Consider the following 22,771-nt stretch of genomic DNA (forward strand, 5'->3'; position numbering starts at 1 on the left):
TCAGTGCATTATTTAAATATCAAACTATACTTATTTCAATATTTAAAACGTACGTTAGAAATGAAGACATCGGCCTTGTAAAATCGTGGGAATTCAAATGTGCGATATCGATCGATATATTCCTTCTAATTATAAAAGCGACAATTTTATATCGCCGAGACTACTTAGTACGAGCGTGAGAAACATCGGTTAAGAAAGAGGTCGAACGAAATCGAGACACCGAAGGTCTATTATCGATAAGGTCTCTCCTTCTGCAATTTTTATCTCATCTCCTTTGCGGTGAAAGCTAACTTAACATACCGCAGCTAAGCAAATACCATTGGGTGGGTGACTCACGTGACATCTTTTCATTCACCATTATTTCGTCTTTGTCTTCTCTCTTTTTGCAATATTCATAAAATTTTGTAAACCAAGAGCTGATTCAGTCTGAGAAACATTCGAAACTGTTCTCAAAATTGTAACTTATTTCTTTTATCTTTTTCGGTTGGTTAGATCGGTCAAAACCGTAACTGGGTTGAATCGTTTTTTTTTTCGCACACTCAATGAGCAACCACTCTTCTTTTTATTTCTTTTCTGTTCCTTTTATTAAGATTCAAAAAACTAGGATCGACAAATTTTTGCTTTGATTTTGAATGACAAAGATTCTTTGAAGATTTACGTTATGGTTTATGCTTCGATAGGATCGAAATGGTGGTAAGGTAAGCCAAAGTAGTTAATGAGAATTTCCAGCTATCAAGTCGAGTAGTATACGCTCATTGTTCTAATTTCAAGAGAAAGCGCTAACGGAGCCCTCATACTTTTCGCATTGTGACAGAAACAAACGGAGTGTTTATTTTTCTTAATTTATAATATGTATGTTGTGACAAATTTGATTTTTTTTATCTACGAAATTTCTTTTGACGTTTCCCCTTTGACAGAACGACCACTAAAGTAACATTTATTTTATGATACGAAAAAAAGACATTAATCAAACTAAGCAAGCAAGAATCATCGAACTAGGAAGATCTCTTTACGGATATGGAATTTCTGAGAAGAGAAAAGTGAATGTTTCTATGACGTCAGTTAGATCCCAAGTTCTAGAAAAAATAAATACAGAAAAATGTTAAATTTCTAAGCTAACATCCTATATCTTGTTTGAGTTATAAGAACTATTTAATTATTTTTATTTATTACATGAAAATTATTTAATGAAAATATTTATAAATAAAAATATATATCAAATATTAATGTATGTGTATTTCTAAATCGGCACGAGCTTTCCAGGCAATCAAATAATATTTAACTTAAGCGAATATAATTTATAGGAATATGGATAAATGTTGAAAAATAACTTTTAACACGACACGCGTTTAGTTTGCCTAATGTGTTCGTTCTCCATTAAATAAGTTCGTGAGAAACTAAATTTGAGGACATCGCCATTTTGGTAACGATTAATATCACTTTTCACAAGCTTCATTTAAAAACCCGTTTTCCCAGACAACATTCAGAAACTATTTTTTTTTTCATATTCCTACAATTCTAACTGAATTTTCTAAGAATTATTTTTCAGCAATTCTAGATGTTGTTAAGATTGCGAGTAATGGAAAACGCACATGTGAGAGTCAAAGAATCGAGTCTGACGGAAAAATGATTGTAATCAACGTGATTATTATATTATATTATGAAATGTCAAGATTGCTGAAACAATTTTTCGTTCTTTTGTTTCTTAAAAGGATAACGCACTTACGAGATTATATCTGAGGGATTGAGAGATCGAGGCAAAGGGAAACAGTGAGATGGTTTTCCGTGCCGAGAATATCAACTAACTTAGAAACAATCGTTTGCATTTATCTCGAATCTCGATTTTCGAATTTATGAATACATAGTTTTTCACGAAGGAGAATAAGCTCGCGTATAATAATGTGTTTTCTTTTACTGTTGCTTTTTTAAATATGATTACGATCAAACGATGTATGTACAACGATATTTCGATGACGTAGAAGAGTTGAAAATTGTTACATAGAAAATTATAACACTTGATAATATTTAATATATTATTATATGTTTATTAAAATTTCTTGTTGAATTTTCAAATATCAATTTATTCATTAATAATTCCAGTCGCCATTTTGTCGGTAATTACGCCTTACGAGTAAAGAGAGTGTGGGAAAAATGGAATTGGAACAGAACGAGTTGATATTGCTGAGGACAACAACAGAACACGAGGTATAATAAAATAACGAAAGCGACAAGTTTAAAAAAGGGTTTAGAATTGTATCGCGTAATTATTCGAAGGATAGTACTTTTCTTTCTTAACGTTTTCGGAATACCGTGACTGGAATAACAAATCTCGCGAATGTTGCGAGGCATTGGCGGAGATTCTTTTAAGTAACGAAGATCATCGTACTGAAGACGACGATTTCTTAACGAGGTTACCGGCAAGTAACTTTCATCGAGGAATCGATGACACGGAGGATGTTCGAATTGGGTCGCAGGTTATCGAAGATATTAGAATTTGCTTGACAAAACAACTGATACGATAGTCATCGATTGTTAATAAAACGTTAAACATGTTCTTATCTACAATGATTATAGAGTTTTATTATATTTCGATGGGTGTATACGTATAACTGTTAAAGCAAGTATTATAAATATATGTGCCATTAATTATGACAGTGTATTGTAAGTGAACAAAATGTTAAGAATTTATTTTATAATTTATTTAATAATATATATATATAAATAATTTTAATATATAAGATAAATTATATAAATTCATTATTAAATCCAAACTATCGTAATAATTCGCAAATATAATATTTATATCGTGTATCGTTTAAACGAGCATTTTTTTTTGTTAAAATACTTTTTTCTGTCATCACAATATCGATTACGAGTGGGTGTAATTACTCGAAAAGTATCGATTGGTATGCGGTGAAAGAATGTCGACACTGTCACCGATATGGCCTGTTCGAAGAGGATATCGAAGGCTAACGGAGAAACTCGATTCGGCGGCTAGAGTACTAGATTAAAAACGTCGTGGGGGCATAGGTCGATGACCTCGAAAAATGAATTTAGTTGATCCTCAGATCTTTCTAAAGAGAATAGTTTTATTTGCGAAGAGATTGAAGGAAATTATTATTCGGAAGTACGTAAACGTGAACAACACGGCGCATTCCTCCTATTCCGGTGGGTTGCGGTTGGTTCGTGGTTGCCTTACGGCTGGAATAACGTCTAAAGTGTGTTACGTTTGTACGGCGCCCCTGGTATGTGGGTCAGGAAGTCGACGTTGCTAACAAGTGACTCGACTTCCAACTCTTTAGACACACGTTACCGCACACAGCTAACTTTCGTCTCTCAACAAATTTCCGCTTCTACCAAATCGAGAATACAAGGCCCTTATTTTTTCTTCCTTCTTTCATTTGCGTAGATGTAGCAATTATTAGTGTCTTATTATTCCTTTAACAGTATCAAATCTATGTAGGTAAGTATACCTATATAAATATTTATGTATGTATATTTTCGTATCTATATATCATAAGACCGTTATAAAAATATTCTATTAGAAAATCGTACGCGATTGAAATACAAATGATCGATAAATAACCAAAGATTAATAAGTAATCAGGCGACAGACGTAAACTCGTTCCGCTATATGCAAATAATATGATTTTGCGATCAATTGTTCTAAGGCATAATTAGCGTTCCGTAATTGAACGATTTGTTAGTATCTTTTTCTTTCCTTTTTCTTGTAGATAATATTAAATATTATATTAATTGGTTGTGTTCACAGTTTGTTGAATAAAATGGAGGTCAAGCGAAAGAAATTGAAAAGACTTTCAAAAACTAAAGTAAATGACAGATCATTGTCTGTAAATATCCGCCCATTTTCTTGATAATGGTCTTCCTAAAAGAATAGCCAAAAGATTGGCCCGTGAGTTGGATAGCAAGTAGGATAGAAGGAATAGTCAGTGAGTGAGTCGATCGTATAAGGCAACCTCACGTTTTTGGTGGCAACTGGCACACTATTCGTTATTTGCTTGGAGGTAGTGGTAAAGAAAAGCAGAAAGAGCAGCAGACATATAGCAGGTGGTAGTGGTGGCCGGACGGGGTGGGGAGGGAGTAGAACACCTGGACGACTTCCTGCTACAGTGTAGACTGAACGAGCAGCTCAGTCTTCGGAAGAAATCGTAGTCCGTCGCTCGTAGAAGACCTACTTTGTGTCTCGTAGAAGACACAAACGAAAGTTTCTCTGTAGGAAAATAGAGAAAGAGAAATATCAAATTATTACAAAGAAAATATTATTGTCCTCGTTCCAACGATTCGGCTGGTTATATATCATATTTTTTATTATATTTTTATTTCATAATTTTTTGCCTTCCGTTTGGAAAAAAATATTTTTACGGAGTGATCTCGAAGAAAATAACTTACAAGCGTGCGAGATGACGAGTATGGGCATCTCGACGGTGCATTCGGTGAAATATCTTTAGTAAAAAAAATAGTGCTTTTTCATCATCTTCTCAGTAACTTTCTTATTTCGAGAAACGACCATTGGAATTCATCGGGGTGTTCGGGCTTGGAGGCTGGACATAAAAAAGAAATGGAAGGGAAAGGATTTACGTGTCTTCTCCTCGTACTGGGGTCTATTGTTAAAGGTGCGTTTCTTTAATAATACCTTTTTTTTTTTCTTCTTCTTTGACCGTTTGACTTTTTTACTTTTACATAAAAGAAGCAAATATTTTTCTTTTCATAAAAGATTCTAATATTTTAATACTTTCTTTTTTTTATGTCTTCTTATTATATTATTATCGATAACACTTTTTCTTACTGTATTTACAAGACTAATAGATATTTACAAGAGTATGCTTCGTTTATATCTAATTTATGATCGATTAATCATATTTATTTCAAATGAATTTGATTATATCATTTTATTTTATTTCACTTTACTCGTATTTCTTGTTCTTTCTTTATTTCCTCAGAGCCTCATTTATCAAACATTCGCATCATTTTATTTCCACGCTTTGTTCTATTTCTTTTTTTTCGAATTCTATAGATTATAAAAAATTAATATACAACGATGAGAAAACAATTTCTTTTCTTGCGTCTTTCTTCTCTCTCGTTGAAATCACCAGCCAACCGCTACGTGATATATATATAAAAGAGGACAAATACTTTGATCGTACACCTTTCTTCATTTTTTCCAAAAATTTTCTTAGAATTAATGATATTATATTTTATGTTATTTCATAGATTTTCTTCTAACTTCTTTCTAACTTTCATCAAAACTAGCTGAAAAATGTATCATCTAAAATCTAAAACATGTAAAAAATCTACGAATTGGTCTACTCACTTTCGTCAAAAGAAAGTCGTTTTTTCTTATTGATTGTAATTAAACGTTAACGAACAACTATAAAAATTCTCTGCAAAAAAAAAAAAATAAAAAGACATAGAACATTAAAGTTATTTTCTCACAATGTTCAGTAATAAAATTTCATTTATTCTTTATTTTCTAAATTGTTGTAATTACCATTTTCGTACAATAATGATTATTTTAATGAGAAAAGGATTATTAATTCTGAAAACAATAAGATTGCCAATATCAATTAAAAAGATAAAATCTGGCACTGATTTCATTCGTAAAAGAGGAATTTTAATATCGTTGATCAAAAATCACAATAGTAATAGTACTACAAAATCAGCATTACGATGTCATAGGTATAAAAATAGCCGACGCGCATTATGCTCGCTAATCCGTAACCGCATGAGCACGAAGTGAATCTTCTAGAAAATACGAAGTCAAATGTATTCATAATTTTCTCATAATGTCATTACAAAAAAATTCTTTATGTATATATATTTTTTTCCTATTAAATCGCAGTAACATGAACTATCGTAAACAAAAAAATTACAGTATTAAATATTATTTCGATTTCACAGAAATAGTTTACCGCGTTTAAATAAAGTGGCACGTATCGTGCGACAAATACTTAACGAGCAACAACATGCTTACGTTCATGATTGTGTATGATTAGTTCTGACTATTATTTTTAACGCGATTATTATTCCAAACAATTGAATACATGTTTTAGCTGCTTGTTAAACGCTCTCTTTCTCATACTTACAATCGTTTCGTTTCGTTTCGTTACGTTACTCTCCCTTAGGATATTAGCGAGCTAAGTAGTAAAGATGATCATATCGTCGCGCAATCGCAAAAACTATAACATATTAAGATATCGTATTGTATGATAATCCTTGCTGAATATAACGGTAAAAAATAGCGGTGACCTGATATTTACACCAGAATAACTTTTACCCTTTCCACGCGATCGTAGCTCGTTATGTCCACTCTACTGGCCCACATAAGTTTATTTACTCTGATCACGTTTATGTTGGTTGTAACTGCACGTACCTGACCGTGGTTTATGCAGCCTTGCCATTTTGACTGACAAACGTAGGCGTAAATGTAAAAACAATTTGTAGAAGTTTGATACTTCGACAAAACATTACGATCCACATTCTTTTCGTATCTTTTTGTGTTGTATAGTTTAGCAACATAGTCAATAGAAAAAGTATGCTGATTAAAAATATGTAAATCGTATAGATTTAAACCGTTATGTTTTGAGCACCACAAAATCAACGTGAGATCAACGCTGAATTACCGATCGTACGTGCTTACGATGATTTAAAGATGAAACCGTTTTATTGTATCGTACCACAGGAATGTCACCTGTCCGCCCGACACGAGTCGTGGTAATCTCGACATTCATCTCGTTCGCGGTTTCATCCTATGACCTTGTCGAGCAATTGATCCTTTACACCTTTCTCACATATCACGCTTACGATCAATCCCACCTATATTTGACGCGTTATTTTCATTCTACATGAATATTCAATTGGAAATTATAGCCTTATTTATACGCGTAATTTGAAAATAAACATTGAAGTAAAGAATGCTTTTAGACAAAAGTACAATTTCGCAAATAAATCGCGTAAGTTTAAATCAATGTTGACGCTTTGTAGGCACGCGATAATAGAACACGTCACTCTGATCAATTCTTCAAAAGTTAAAATTTAAAGACGATTGCGCGATTTTCCACAGGATGCGAATCGCTTGCATTATCATTTCCGCTGCAAGAACTCAAAGCGATTTCCGCCCGTCTTGAATCTTCGACGAAATCCTTGAGTTAACCCGGCGAATTATTGCGTAGGAGCTATTACCGGAAGTTTCGTATTTTCTTTTCTTTTTTTCGTGTTACACCCTTTATTATAAAAAAAAAAACATATATATATATATAAATTTGTTAACAAATCACGAAAGAATGATCACTCGTTTAGTGAGCAAGAATGAAATAAGATTGCACAGCCTACGATATTGCGGACAAGATTCCTACGTAAATGAGGATTTCAAATCGTATTACATAATGGAAGCTAGAACTCCGGGGAAGAAAAGAGAAAACATTAAAATGTTTATTGCATCTTCACAACAGCAAAACACTTTATAATGCACGTGCATAAGTATTTAGGTAGTTTGTAAGCATATAAATAGGTTGTTTGCGTTAAAGCCACGGTGACGAGCCTCACCGGGCATCGAAGTCATCAAGTTAAAAACGGAGACTTCGATGCTTGATGAAGCAACGTCCCGTACATTGCATACCCATTTAAACGCGTTTTACGCCTTTCAAGCAATTCTCTTTTGTAAATCTATACAGGTAGCGTGTCTACGTAACTATGTACTTCACAGGTACAACAATTACTGTTGTTTTATGCAATCACGTGGTGATCATCTCCAAGGGAATTAGTTTCGTAAAAAATGTCTTCAAAAATTTTAGCACATTATTTTAAATTGTTTCAAGTATTTTTATGACAAGAAGTTTGTTGTGATAGAGTATGATGTTCAGAATACTGTCTTTATTCTTTTTATTGATAGATAAATACAAACAGTTTTCTTTTTTGTGGTTGAATACTTTGAAAATCTTCAAACATTGTTGAATTTTTCTGTATATTATTTTTACTGCTTTTTTCTGTTACATATGATTAATCTTTTCAAGTTGAATTCAACAACATTAAAAATAATTTTGCATGTTAAAAAATTACATACACTGCTTATAATTGCCGATAGGAAAATATTGCGATACTTGAGACACTACCAATATATCTTATATATCTTATATTTCCGATACTAATTCCTGTACGCATGTATAAAGTTTATCTTAAATATGAAGCGTTTGAAATGTAATAAATGTATCTTAATACTTAGATATGCGTATTGAATTGCAGGTAGCATTAGCACTGGATGCGGTTATCCAGGTGCACCAGCTCACAGCAGTGTACGTTTCACTGGTAGTAGCATTGACGATGTTATAGACGAAGAGGATGCTCTTCTAAAAGAAACAGAATTACCGGAAGGAACTGTAGCTACGTATTCATGCGAACGGGGTTTTGAATTACTCGGCCCAGCGAGAAGACAATGTCAGGCAGAAGGGACTTGGACACCAGAAGGTGTTCCATTTTGCGGTAAGTTTTTTTTCATATTTATATTTTTTTTATACACATTTCTATTTAATTAGATAATATTATATCGATAATGCATAAGGTTAAAATTTGTCATATACGAATATAACATATATACTTGTCTATCTATCAGAAGACAGGAAGTTTCGGTTAGTTGATCGACCTAATTCCGAATGTCCTTGACCGAGGCGCTCGTCGATAGATACCCAAGAAATACCGAAGACGGTGGGGGCATTGCACCGTTAACTCTGAACCTGTTGCTCGTGCGCGGCCTTCCCAACCTTCCTTCCCCATGCGCATTCCTAATGTGAAGCAGCCGCTATCCGTTGTCCTTGGGCAGACTCGATTTTTTCTTCCTCCCCCTTCCTTGCTCTATTTTTTTTAAATGCATATATATTTGTAGGTATAAATAATTGGAGGGTTTATTTAACACGTTGATTATCATTTCACAATAGAATAATACAATACGGTATACATCATTTTTGTACTACGGATACATAATGTTTAATTAAAATTTATTGAATAATGCAATTTTTTAGTTTATATTGTATGATCCAATTAAATAGATATAATATTGTTCTATGGTATTGATGTTTAAAATATTTCACATATGCTGATATTCATTTCATTTTAATTATTGAATTATTTTTGAGACATTTAAGTCACTGACAATTCATTCTGGTCCAATTGGACAAATTAACTGGCGTTGATATCAACGTGTCAAGATAAGATTTTATTGAGTATCGATAAAAAAAAAATACAAAAGAAAACAATAAAAAAATCAGAATCCAGGTGGTCGAGTATTCGAAATCGACTCCCTCAGCAAGAAAGCTCGACGCACTACTTCCTCCTTTTCTCTCGGCTCTTGTGAGAATATCGCGAAACGTGGAACTTTCTTTTCGACCTCAGTTTACACGTCTACCACGGTTTTATTCTTTCTAAGCGCATCGCTCGAAGGCACAACTTCCTAGATCGTTCGAATTCATCTTTACGATCGTCTACGATTCCTATCTTTGACATAACATTTTGGCTTGAAAACGGAAGAATACTTTCACTTATCTTATTATTTTCATCGATTTTACGATATACAACGTTTACACTTTATACAATCAGGAAAAATCAAAGAACAAAAACACAAAAAAAAAAAAAATGGTTTCTTTTTCATTTACGCTTCGACGAAGCTCGAAAATTTCATGCCCGAGTTTAACACTTTCTCGTTGATTCTTTCTACTACTTTCTTGTTATCGTTAATTTCTGTAATAGAGCTTAACCATATACGGAAAATTGTGAAAGTAACGCGACAAGAGATTACGCATCATTTGCTAGTATTTGTATTTGAAAATTAAACTACTTTCGAAAGGATGCACATAATTTATACGTTTCCGATATTCTCATTGATTTAGTTTTTTTCTACTACGACTACACAATATCCCGTTTTCTTAATCCTTCTATGTATAATAGAATACAGATAATCCTAAAACCTAATGTCGGAAGACTTCCGTTATTAGAGTTATTATGGAACCGACAATATATTCTCCGCAAAATTTTTCTTACTCACGTTTACTCGCGAGAAATAACTGTAAATTATGAGATACGCGAATGTATCGGGTTTGTGGGAACGTGCTATGTAGTTGCATACGTGTACAACCGTACAGCTGAATGTCGATGAGTAATCCAATATGTAGGTTTAGGTCGAGAACACATCAATTATTAACTTATTAGTGTTGCAAATATATATACAGTCATCTATTGGAATGTTAGTAAGTTGGCGTTTAAACTCGTTTCCAAGAAATATAATATTATAATGATGCAAAATGATTAATCGTATCGTGCGTCGATTATCCGAATTATCTGATCAACAAGATTGAAAGAAAGATAAATCCATTTATTAAATTAGATACCATAATTGAATATTTTTGAGATGTTTGAAAAATAAAATGTAAAAAAAAAGAAACAGCTTTATTTATTTCCTCATTCAAATTTAGGATATTAGATCATATATATTTTATTGTTCTATGTTTAGGATATTGAATCATATAAACATACTAGAATTATATATCTTCTCGAGATGATAAAATTAAAGGAAAAAAAAGAAACAATTTTCCCTTATCCTCGTCCAAGTTTAGAATATTGGATCTCGTAATATAGATGTCTAATTTATTTCTTCCCTCATAGTTAATATATAAAAGTAAATTAATTAGCCTAATTATTATTATCGATATCGACACGATAACAGCAGCAATTTAAACAGCAGAAGCAAAAGTAGCGTCAGTATTGCGAGTTAGCGCCGGTAAAATTCTCACATTACGGTACAGTAAAACTACCGCAAGGCCAACGACTTCTTCGCGAATGCACTTGCCAGCATTCACTGAACAAAACTTCTTATTCTTCTTCTTATTATTATTACCCTTTTTATTTTTCTTCTTGTTCATTTTTATTTTCTTCTTCGAGGCCGGCTGCTGTTCTTCTATCTCTGCGTACTTTAACTAGATTTGTATGTATTGAGATACAAAACACATACACTGTACACATACTTGAGCATTAAAGTACCTATTTGCTCATTCACGTATGTACATAAATCGCGGCCATACTCGCGACCTTTTTTCATCATGTACTTATTACATACTTGTATATACAAGGAGTATGGCAATGAGTCTCGGTGGCCTTTTTCTCATCCATTACAATTCAACGATCGCGATCGAACGATTAGAATTAAAGTTTCAATCATGCTATGTCACGTCAAATTGCATTTCATTTATAATGAATGATTGAAAACAATTCTGATTAAGAAGTTAACGGAAGGATAAGAGAAATGATTAACTTCTTCTATTGAAGACGAATATGTGTCTGAAATAATGTGTGATTAACCTAATAAATCTATGCTAATTTTTGCCTTTTTATTTATGTAGAAATACGGCACGGACTTAACCGATCAATCTTAATGAAGTTTTCATTATTTTCTCTTTGCGTTTTAGTATTGAACGTTGCCGGAGGAAAAGCACCGATGCAATCCAGCAGTTTGGATGGCGGAATTCCGCAACGCGCTGTTGACGGAAGCAGCGCACAAATTTACACAGCACAAACTTGTACTTTAACAAGACCCGAAAACAGACCATGGTGGTACGTGAATCTTCTGGAACCGTATATGGTACAACTGGTCCGATTGGATTTTGGAAAACCTTGCTGTGGTAAGTATTTCATTTGAATTTACATTGATCAAATCTGTGCGATAAATTCGACGGATGTTGAAAATGATTATTTTTGTTAATCAGCTAATTATCAGTAAACTAGTACAAGTAGGAATCTTATTCATTTACTGAGATATCTCTATTTGATTGGGTGTTTCGATGCATGAGTTTCCTCGACCTCAAATCGATTCTTTCACGATGTTGATTTTCTGTCAATCTTCGAGAACGCGCTTTCTTTCCACTGACCAAAGATAATCAAAGCGTCTAATCGAGGTAAACCGAAAGAGAGCAGAATTATCGTTCGAGCATCGTCTCGAGTCATCCGTGAAATTGTACGATAAATTCACCAACGCTGTATTAATTCCACTTCTTCTTTTTCTATTTCTAACAATTTAATATTTACGTTTGATCGATCATTACTCGTAAAGAATTCGTTAAAATTATTCAATCAGTTAGTTAATTTAGAGTCGAGTTGTTACGAGAACAATCACCCTCAGTTTCTGATGTGTAAAATTGATTTGACGTGAATACCCCTGGAAAGATATCGGATGAAATGATCTCTAAGGAAAAGTTGGCCATGTGTGGTAAAATCCATGATGTATGCAGCCTTCTAGCAACCTCTTGGACACGGCCCAGAGAACTTCGTTGAGATAGGTATCCTAGGATGATTTCCACGTTATACCTTCCGAGTTGTCTACATGCTGTACTTATTTGCAATTAAATCAATCGCACTTCACAATAACCTACCTTATAATTATTCTTCGCGGAAAGAAAAGATGAGAACTTTCACATTGAGCAACAGCCGTGACGATCATAGGTCTTAACAATCCTATACAATGCAGATAATATATGTGGTGTATGCAACTATAATGTTTATGTGTGTTTCGTTTGTTAAATTTATTCAGATAGATAATTAGATCAAATAATATATATATATATATATATAAAATAATTCATATAGTTTTTTTCTATTGTTAATTTTATTTATAAAAAAAGGAAACAATTACAAGCGGAACGAAACGCGTATTGTCGATAACGTATATCCAATACTAATTGGAATTTATGCAAATACGATTGAATACGCATGATCGCCGAAAAAGGAAAAGAAAAGTGAACGCAATTGAGAAAACCAGGACAAGATCATTTTTTATTGTTCATAAAGTGATAATTTAGCGAAGAGGACGAGACGATCCGTGACGACAAATCGACAGGAGTTTCTCTCAAGTTTAAGAGAAAAAGAAAGAAGAAAATGACGAGAAGCCGGACATCAGTCTTACGGCTTCGTTCTGATATCGCGTTTCCTTTTCGTACTTTCAAACAGTGAAATTCAACGTGTTTACCGATTTATGAAAGTTCTACGTATTAGATGCGTATATCATTTCTTTTATTTTCCTTTGCCCCTTTTATTTTTTCTGTCGAAGAGAAACGAAATGTCTCAGAGAGAAAAGTATGTAATATTGTAATAACAATCTACGCTTAATTCATTGTTGCGGCTGAGACGTTATTTAGGTTGAAAGATGTTGCCTTTTTCTTATTTCTTCATCAATTCGCTTTTCAGTTAATTACGTTTAGTAAATTTAAACAAAAACAAAAGAGAGAGAAAAGAGGAATTTTAACGGAGCGAAAAGAATATAAAGAAATTCGTTTTTGTTTTTTTTTAAATTAACAGGAACTGGTATTCCTGGTACAATCGTCGTTCGCGTCGGTAACAATCGGCCAGATTTAGGAACTAATCCAATTTGCAACCGTTTCACTGGTCCGTTGGAAGAGGGTCAACCTCTTTTCCTTCCTTGCAATCCACCAATGCCTGGTGCATTTGTTTCGGTGCATTTAGAGGCTTCCACCCAAGCGCCAATTCCGGTGCAACTATCCTTGTGCGAAGCTTTCGTTTATACGGATCAGGTATGCAGTTACGATCAACGCATCACTCATATTATTCATCCTCAATATTAATTATACTTGTCATCTTGTATTGTGATATTCCTATACACAGGCATTGCCTATCGAAAGGTGTCCACAATTCAGAGACCAACCGCCAGGATCAACAGCCACTTATAATGGAAAGTGTTACATATTTTATAATCGGCAACCGTTGATCTTTAGAGATGCTTTAAACTTTTGTCGTACACGGGGTGGTACTCTAGTCGATGAAAGTAATCCTGCACTTCAAGGATTCATTTCTTGGGAATTGTGGAGACGACACAGGTACTGTATATCCATCTAAATATTTAATAGTCAATTCTTTGTTATCCAATCAACTATATTCATGTTATTTATTTTTTAAGAAGGAGTGACACTACCAGCCAATACTGGATGGGTGCTGTGAGGGATCAAAGTGATCGGACCATTTGGAGATGGACTGGTAGCGGAGAAGAAGTCTCCGTATCCTTTTGGAGTCTTCCACAAGGTACAGAAGAAGATTGTGCTCGATACGACGGTAGCAGGGGTTGGCTCTGGTCCGATACACCTTGCAACGCTCGACTCAATTTTATCTGTCAACACCGTAAGCGTTATTTTTCATTTTCCTACCTTTTACCGTTTTAATGATACATTTCTATATAATACAAATATTCTCAATTCGTAGAACCACGATCTTGCGGTAGACCCGAACAACCACCAAATTCAACTATGACCGTGGCAGCTCCAATAAATAGAAATTCTGCTAGTCAATACGAAGTTGGTGCTTCTGTAGAATATACTTGCAACTCTGGAAGTCTTCTCATTGGACCTTCGACTCGTACCTGTCTCGACACAGGCTTCTACAACGAATTTCCACCGGTTTGTAAAAGTAAGGATTACAAAGTCGCTATTTATCTTCTCGTTGATTTTAACGAGTTGCAAACTAACTTTGCTGTGTTTTTTTTTTTTTAGATATCGAGTGCGGTTATCCCGCGAATATAAAGCACGGTGGTTACACGTTGATTAACAACACTGTAACTTATCTGAGCCAAGTACTCTATTCTTGCGACGAGGGATACGAAATGACAGGTACTCGATGATTATAGTAATTATTATGATTATACGATCTAACGTAAAATCAATCTATTGTTTTGTTTTTCCATTTCATAGGTCGTGCAAGGCTAACGTGCGACATTGATGAAAGATGGAACGGACCACCACCGCGTTGCGAACCCATACATTGCGATCCACCCACAACGATTCCTCACAGTTTCGTTCAAATCGATGAAATCGATGAAACTGAAATGGCAGGCAAAATGAACGTTAACAGGAGTCTTTTCGTTGGTAGTATTGTCACTTATACATGCGAAAAAGGTTATAGATTGATCGGTTCACGGCAGATTCTCTGCTTACAAACTGGACTTTATGATCACGCTGCGCCATCTTGCATAGGTAATTTCAATTATTTATAATTATATTTTATTCCTTTTATCTTTAATTTTTTATTCGTATAATATTTTATAACAAACTACAACTATTCGCATTGTCCATCATTTTGTTATTCGTTTATGTTTGTATAGAAGAACCTCATACGACTACAGTAACGCTGCCTCCTCGAGCAACATCACGACCAGCAACGAGTAGCAGACCACGACCGTTCGTTACAACGAGGATTAGAACGACTACCGCAGTAACAAATATTCCAACGAAAGCAATTACGACTACAACGATGAAATCAACGATAAAATCAACGATCGTTCCACCAAAATCTCCGATTACTGGTGAACACATGGCGACTGTTAAAGAAACCGAACCGAAAAAGTCAAACGTTAACATACAAAGTGCTGTTTCTTCTCCATCATCAATTCTAAATGATCATAGCAAGGATCATCCACAAGACAACGAGATCGCTGGTAGTGGTGCTGATCACGTGCAAGCTGGCATTGGCACAGGTGTACCCGAACCCTCGGGACCTTTGCAAGTAGACACATCTAATCAACCGGCTAGTGCTCATCAAGCAAAATTAAATCTTGGTGCTGTCATTGCACTCGGAGTCTTCGGTGGTTTCGTCTTCCTTGCTGCAGTCATCACAACAGTAGTCATACTGATACGCAGGTAAGGATAAGTTATTCTAATGTCGAACTAGACGAACATACAAATATCACAAACAAGCAGTCTATGTCTTATTCTGCTACGATTACATTATTAACACTCTTTTATACATAAAATATCCGCTCTTTACCTATCTACTTCTGCCTACTGTATCGCCTGTACAGTATACAAGGTGTAACAAAATTACTGGAATGAATTTCTCATATTTAGAAAAGAAAAATACTTTATTTATAAATTATAAGACATTAGCGTTTGATTTTATTTTTAGTATAGTCCATTTTTTATTCCGATGTAAATTTTTAACAACCGAAAATGTTGAGATCTACCATTCAGATAATAAAATGGATGCATGTTCTCAGAATATGCAAATATAATTAGAATACACTCAGTAAATCAGAAATAAAATATATTTTCACGATAACATAATCAATTTTTCTCTTCTCTACAAATAAGGAACTCATTTTAAGAAGACCGCGTATTTTTGTTACACCATGTATTTCGATTTCTTTACTTTTCTATTTCTCCTCTTTTTAATCTTAAATTAAACGCGAAAACGCTATTCCTTTAAAAATAATTCATTAACCATTACGATCGAATCAAATCTTTTTGACAAATAATCGCGATTTCGCGTAAAAATGTCGCGTACTCTTCTTGTTTATCTATTAACGAATTCCTTTCCGACGCTGGTTCCTTTTCCTGAAAATCACACAATGATAGTAAAAATCGTAAATTATTTCTACAGAAAGTAGAACCGATTAGAGGTAGACATTGATTTCTGATCTGATCTTACATCAATATAATTTGATGTTAGAATAGTTAAGAAAATGATTTTCAAATAAACTCACGTTATAATTCAAGTCATTTACTAACTTCAATTTTCGAATTTACAATAGCAAAGTTAACAGAATATCGATTTTTTTTTAATTCTACACAGTCGCCACACCATACACTGTGCAAGCGGTAAGACCCAATACTCAATCGTTTCCAAGAAAACGAAAAGAGAAGTTTCACATTTTACTGCTTACACAGTGTATGGGTTCTGATGGTCTCCTACAACTGTGTAGAATTGAAAAAAAATTGGTGTCCTGTCAACTTGGTTTTTCCCATTGTTAGTAAATTGTCATAGTTAATTCGCCTTTGATTGTGAGATTAGAAAGAGATTTTTACTTTTAACTTGGACGTGAGTAAGTTCAAATAAAAAGTGTATAGAATTGAAAAAATGAAGCGCGCTTAGGTAGATAGAAACAGTTGAGATTCATTCAAGAGTTGAAATGTTTGCGTGGTTTAACGGTAATTAGCGGCAGTGGGAGCGTAAGAGGAAGGCGCCGCAGGGGGCTCGGTGGGGTTGGAGCGTTAAGGGGTGGCGGTAGCAGTGGCCTTGGAAGGGGCGAGGCAGGAATGCCCTCGCGTTGGTATACGCTACTGGCGCTGCCCTTCCCCGACCAGCACCTGGGGCGCCGCGACCTCATGGCACGCCGTGGTAGCGATCATCCTTACTCCTTCACCATCTCGGCAGCACACCGTGCCGGTTACTTCTCGAACCCCTCTATTTGAATTCTAAACGAGTACAAAACCACGAAAAGCTATACCCAACAAAAAATAAAAAAAAAAAAAAAAAAAGAAAAATGGAAAGGAAAAAAAAATCAAAGACAACAGCAACAACAATTACGACTAAGAAAAAGAGAGAAAAATAAAAACAGGAAAAAGGAAAGAAACTTATACGAATAAAAATAAAGCAACAGGACAAAGTTTACTTCTTCCCCACCCCTCCAACCGCAACCACCGCCCCACCACATCTCAACCATCATCATGTACCACCATCACAACACCACTGTACGCCAATCTCGCAAGTGATAGTCAAGGTAAACGAGCAAAGTTTCTACTGCGCACTACGTATAGTGGTAGCTCGTTTCACCGGCAGCCTAGCGGTGTCCTTTTTTATTTTTGTTTTTTTACAAGAAAGAAAGCTTCGTATTGTTACACGCGATTTTTTTTTTTGCACGCGTCCCTCCTCCGCGAGTGACCATTTATGCACCCTTATCCTGATTATATTATATTAACTTTTCCTTTATTTTTTTCCAAGATTAATAATAATAATAATAATCACTGTGCAATGCTTCTCGTCGATGCCTGTGGATAAAATTAAATGTTTGCTTTGATCTTCTTCATGCAAAATCGAAAAAATAATTCTAAATTTTACTTTTCGCTTGAGGTCGATTAATTGCCAACGATTGTTGATAATAATTGTTTCCTTATTGAAATATATAATTGTTCTTCGATTATATTTTATGGCAAAGTCGGCCTAGCGATCTTTCATCGCAGCATGCTTATTCTTCTGTTCATTGCATCGTCTACATTTTGTTGGTTGTTTATTGTGTGAATCACTTGAAAAATAATAATCCTCTAACTAAACGCTTTATAGAATAATTTCGATAAGATAATGATTGTTAGGAACAATGTCTTTATTTTACAAATATCTCATTCCTGTTTACGCAGGAATCGTGGTAGAAGCAGTAAACATTATCGCCACCGAGCATCGCCAGATTGTAATACCGTTGCTAGTTTTGATAGCAGTTCATCCGAAAGTCGAGGTGGATTAAATCGGTATTACAGGCAAGCATGGGAGAATCTACATGAAACCACTGGACATAAGATGAACCATCCTGCGTTACAGCGCAAGGAGACCCTGGATGAACCAGGTTATCGGGAAAATTATCGCGGCAACAATACCGAACGTGATGGTTCGGAATTAGTTGTCAGCGATGTCGCAGCTTATCCATCCAGCAAGCATGCTAGTGTTTCCGATAAGAAACGTCATCACCACCACCATCATCATCATCACAATAATTCAACACCCGAATGGAGACAATCGCAATCTCATCACAGATATTGAACATTACACGGGTGATTATATTTCCAATTTTAATTTCAATCTTTAAATCAAAGAAATTCATTGACATACTCGCTCGTAACAAGAAAAACGTGCGTACGCATATAGAATTGTTTATTATTTTGATAGATATACGTGAGACCTCTGCTATGAAGGATTTGATATTATTGCTCTGTTATCTTATGAATAATTTATAATTAATCGATCTGTTATACGTCATGCTGTACATACATATATGTAGAAGTATTTTAATATGCGATTACTATAAAAAGAATAAGAATTATGTTCATCTTGATCTTCGTGAAAGATCAGAATTTTTTTTAGCAGAATGCCAAAAAAGAAAGAAAAGAAAGTAATATATATATTTATTACGATCAAATCTTGGCATATATATATTTATCTATAGCAAAGTGTACCTTTAACTTTCTTCTAAACTTTCTCTCTCTCTCTCTCTCTCTCTCTCTCTTTCTTTCTTTCTTATTATACGTCTTCGTATAATAATATTATCTCGAATAGGTTTGTCGAGTTTTTCCGATAAGAATTTAAATCTGTCATGGGTACCTTGGCCTCGCCTTGATATTATTGATTACTTACAAAAAGAACAAAAATAAATAAGGGAAGGCCGATGTTATCCATTTCGGAATGAAACGTTTCTTTAATGACGGAAGCTATTTTGATATGTAAATTGGGTAGATAGAATACAGTTTGTACAGAACACAAACACCTCACAAAGTGACTTTTCTAATGACGAAACGTTCAGAATACATAATAGATAACAAATTTATCTTCGCGTTAATCTAAAATAGACGGTAACTATCGTTATAACTAATGTTGACTGAGATAAGATATTCATATAATTATTTTGTATACATATGTATTTATTTTGCCAAGTAATGAGTAAATTATTATAGTGCCATTTTGGGCAAATTACTTTTAATTTACCTAAATACGATATATATTTCGTGAAAATAATCTTATACCATTAGCTGTTAGTTGCTGTATTGTATCGATTACATTAAATAAAAACATCTATTTATGCATCATCTTTGAGATTCTATTTTACATCAACATTTTATTATTCAATGATATATGTAAATATAAAAAAAAAATATATTATATATCGTAACAAGCGGATACAAATGAAAGATTATATGACTTTGTTTGAAAATATATTGTTCAGACTTACTCCCTATAATCACATTTAAAATAATTACAATTAAAGTAAACTTAGCTTTTTAACCATTGACCAATTAATTCTCCAACTCGTGCTCTGGTTGCTTTTAACTCAGGCAGGTCATGTTCCGAGGGTGGATACATGTTGGCGCAATGCGCAGTACCTTTAATTAATATCAGTTAAAATATCTGCGAATTAAAAAGGCGAGTAAGTTTGCACATACCGTTGATAAAAATAGCGGTAGCCTCAGGACCTAATGATGTTGTAATACCTAGCGCATGCCACGGATCAACAGATCCATGTACAAATACTACATTGTTTACTTTTAACTGCAGTGCTCCATATAGAGTATTAGTTCGCTTTACTGCATTATTAAGTAAATCTAAGTTATATCTGAAAAAGAGTATGACAAGAATTAGTATAATAAATAATAATAATTATATTATATATTTTTACGGGTTATTAATATACGAACCTAGGACCAAAAATATCGATGCACTGTTGGATGAAATATTCGACCGGAAACGTGTCGCTAAATAAAGTTGGACGTGCGGTAGACGTCTGGAAAAATCCAAATTCCGTACAGGTTTGATAAACCCATTGCCGACCTAAAAATATTGAATTATAGTTTTACACGATAGTAGAGAGAATAATTTTTGTTAAATTACCTCCTTCCCCTGCTTCAGAACTCCACGTTACATTCTTTAACTCGTGAAGCATATTTTCATATCTAAAATCCAAACATTTTTCTTTGCTCGCATTTAGTATCAAATTATTTATATGAGCTAGTCTATCGATGGGTGCACCTATCGTTTCGTTTATAAGAATTTTACATGTATCGTCGACGGTCAAATTAGCCATTTTTGAATTGTTACGATTATCTTTATTGTATTGAACAATACCCGCAAAATTACTTGCTATAGTTTCGTATAAATTCGAAATATCTACGCGTTTTGTATATCCAGGATCTATCGGATCACACAGGCTGCCAAAAAAGAAACAAGTTGAAAATAAATATCTTGGAATACTATTTGCAATTATATTTATACTCACTTGAATTTTTTAACAAGACCTTGTTGACCTATCGGATGACGTAACATTATATGAAATTGTTTGTTAGCAGCTGCAATCACATCCACGCATGATTTAGAATATTCTTTAAGAGAATTTTCGACGATAACGTAGTACTCTGTAAAATATATTTTCTCAATTTAGATATAATAATATATTTGATTGTAATATTTGTAATACAAAATCTATTAATGGATCTATCAAAATTTAGTTGGTCAATAAATAGTTTCAGAATTTTATATTTAAATAGCATTCATATTTTTTACTAACAATAAATATTTTAATATTATATACATACTTTATTGACCAACCCAACATGTAAAATATATAAAATACTAAACGACCTAGAAAATTATATACGTTATATCTATTGGATTATTGATATCATACTAACGTTGAAAGTCAATTTGTGCAAGAAGAGGACCACTGCTTGAAACAGCCCCATGTACAAGATGAGGGTATTTAACTCGCATCCATGCAGCTAATGATCCAGGATATGAACCTCCAAAAACAATCCATTTTGTATTCTTAGTTACTTTATAAATATCATTTATATTTTGTATAAAATATGCTATATCTGCAAGCGCTTGTTCTGAACTTAAATAAACTAAGTTCTTCACACTCATATCTCTGAAAAGTATATTATTTATAAAATGATATATATTATATATAAATAAATTCTATAGATATTAAGACTATAGAATGTTAACTAACGCAGTTGGATGACTTTTTCCATAAAAGCGATGTTCAAGTTGAAAGCACATAGCTCCAAATTGTTTAGCATATTCGATCCATTGTCCTTCGACCATCCACTTGGCAGTCGCTGTTCCTTCGCCACCAATTAAAAGGAACATAGGGCCACCAGGCTTATAATATTCAGAATTTTGAAAATATCTCTGGAAAAGGAATGATGAATTAACTATTTGAGTTCAATATCTCATTAAAAAAAATCTTATTAAAAAAGCAACAGGATAGTCTTTGTTTGAGTTTATATTGAGAAAATCTAAGCAACGTTATTGTATTCTTCTGAATTATTAAAAACCTATATTTATACCTGCTTCCAAATACGTGCATCGGTTGGATTAAAGTGGTCAAGCATTTGGGTAAACCATTGTTCGTTAGGAAGCCTTTTATATTCTTTGCTTAAAAGCAATGTACCTAAATATCCATCTTTACTTCTGCCTCTTATAAAATTCCGCAGTGCTTCCGTAATATTTAAAAAGACTGCTATTAACAATAATGATGATAATAATCGCATTTTACTAGAAAAGAAGAAAATAATTGTTATAGAAAAGCAAATATGAAAATGCAATAACATGTATGCATATACAACTGTATCAATTATTTGTTTAATGATAATAATCATAAAAGTAAAATATTACTTTCTAAAAACGAACAAAATATATATATATAACTTATAATTTTATTTTTATATTTATAAAATAAGTTTGTACTAACAATAATTGGTTGTCCACAAAAAAAAAAAAAACAAATATTTCAGAGTTCAAAGTTAGGAACAATAGATAAGACAATTATACGAGTGTTAAAAAAAACACAGATTAATAATAATAGAAACTTTCTATTTATATCTTATTGTTTGTATGTGATAACTAATATGGTACATAGATATATGAAATATATAGTGTTGTTTATTATATGTTTTAAATTAAAAAATTAAGATAAGTACAACGTTATCGTAGTATATAACGGAAGAGTGATAAGAATTATTTCCACCACGATCGATAATTAAGTAAGAATATTTACTTATTTAATTTAATTTCGTTTATACAAGAACACGCACATAGATTTAATTTCACTGACAAATGTATTGACTTAGTAGCGAGAACTTTTAGAATTGCTTTGTAACTGTCACTTCAGAAATTTTGTGGTTTTTTTTCTTTTCGACAACGGTCTTCGCTGCGTCGGTAAAACAAAGATTACCGA

General features: G+C 33.5%; 2 protein-coding genes across 5 annotated transcripts; one reads left to right on the forward strand and one right to left on the reverse strand.

Moving 5' to 3' along the window:
- The first annotated feature begins 4,131 nt into the window (after positions 1-4,131).
- Positions 4,132-19,623, forward strand: LOC106791312. Of its 2 annotated transcripts, none has more exons than XM_014756859.1 (11): positions 4,132-4,634; positions 8,260-8,496; positions 11,469-11,681; positions 13,351-13,583; positions 13,675-13,886; positions 13,967-14,184; positions 14,266-14,469; positions 14,553-14,669; positions 14,751-15,032; positions 15,161-15,695; positions 18,189-19,623. In XM_014756859.1, the coding sequence occupies exons 1-11, from the start codon at positions 4,580-4,582 to the stop codon at positions 18,583-18,585; spliced, it is 2,703 nt and encodes a 900-aa protein (XP_014612345.1). In that variant the 5' UTR covers positions 4,132-4,579; the 3' UTR covers positions 18,586-19,623. The 2 variants fall into 2 exon arrangements, with proteins under 2 accessions (XP_014612345.1, XP_014612346.1); XM_014756860.1 differs by having other exon boundaries at positions 13,970-14,184.
- On the reverse strand, positions 19,615-22,745 carry LOC106791314 (putative serine protease K12H4.7). Of its 3 annotated transcripts, none has more exons than XM_014756867.1 (9): positions 22,629-22,745; positions 21,882-22,089; positions 21,542-21,723; positions 21,222-21,457; positions 20,810-20,945; positions 20,425-20,741; positions 20,232-20,364; positions 19,980-20,149; positions 19,615-19,919 (listed from the first exon to the last, which is right to left on the reverse strand). In XM_014756867.1, the coding sequence occupies exons 2-9, from the start codon at positions 22,083-22,085 to the stop codon at positions 19,810-19,812; spliced, it is 1,488 nt and encodes a 495-aa protein (XP_014612353.1). In that variant the 5' UTR covers positions 22,086-22,089; positions 22,629-22,745; the 3' UTR covers positions 19,615-19,809. The 3 variants fall into 3 exon arrangements, with proteins under 3 accessions (XP_014612353.1, XP_014612354.1, XP_014612355.1); XM_014756868.1 differs by having other exon boundaries at positions 22,592-22,695; XM_014756869.1 differs by lacking the exon at positions 22,629-22,745 and adding an exon at positions 22,515-22,573.
- Between the last annotated feature and the right edge of the window lie 26 nt (positions 22,746-22,771).

Source organism: Polistes canadensis, unplaced genomic scaffold, assembly GCF_001313835.1.
Source record: "Polistes canadensis isolate GaletaPanama2010 unplaced genomic scaffold, ASM131383v1 scaffold_295, whole genome shotgun sequence".
In the NCBI taxonomy this organism is placed as follows: Eukaryota; Metazoa; Arthropoda; class Insecta; order Hymenoptera; family Vespidae; genus Polistes; species Polistes canadensis.

Excerpts from the sequence above, each read along its gene's own strand:
- LOC106791314 (XM_014756867.1), bottom strand. The coding sequence starts at position 22,085 with ATGCGATTATTATCATCATTATTGTTAATAGCAGTCTTTTTAAATATT. Across the intron at positions 21,724-21,881 it reads ATGCACGTATTTGGAAGCAG|AGATATTTTCAAAATTCTGA; the intron begins GTATAAATATAG and ends TTCCTTTTCCAG. Across the intron at positions 20,946-21,221 it reads TGCACAAATTGACTTTCAAC|AGTACTACGTTATCGTCGAA; the intron begins GTTAGTATGATA and ends TATATTTTACAG.
- LOC106791312 (XM_014756859.1), top strand. The coding sequence starts at position 4,580 with ATGGAAGGGAAAGGATTTACGTGTCTTCTCCTCGTACTGGGGTCTATT. Across the intron at positions 13,584-13,674 it reads CTTTCGTTTATACGGATCAG|GCATTGCCTATCGAAAGGTG; the intron begins GTATGCAGTTAC and ends TCCTATACACAG. Across the intron at positions 14,185-14,265 it reads CAATTTTATCTGTCAACACC|AACCACGATCTTGCGGTAGA; the intron begins GTAAGCGTTATT and ends CTCAATTCGTAG.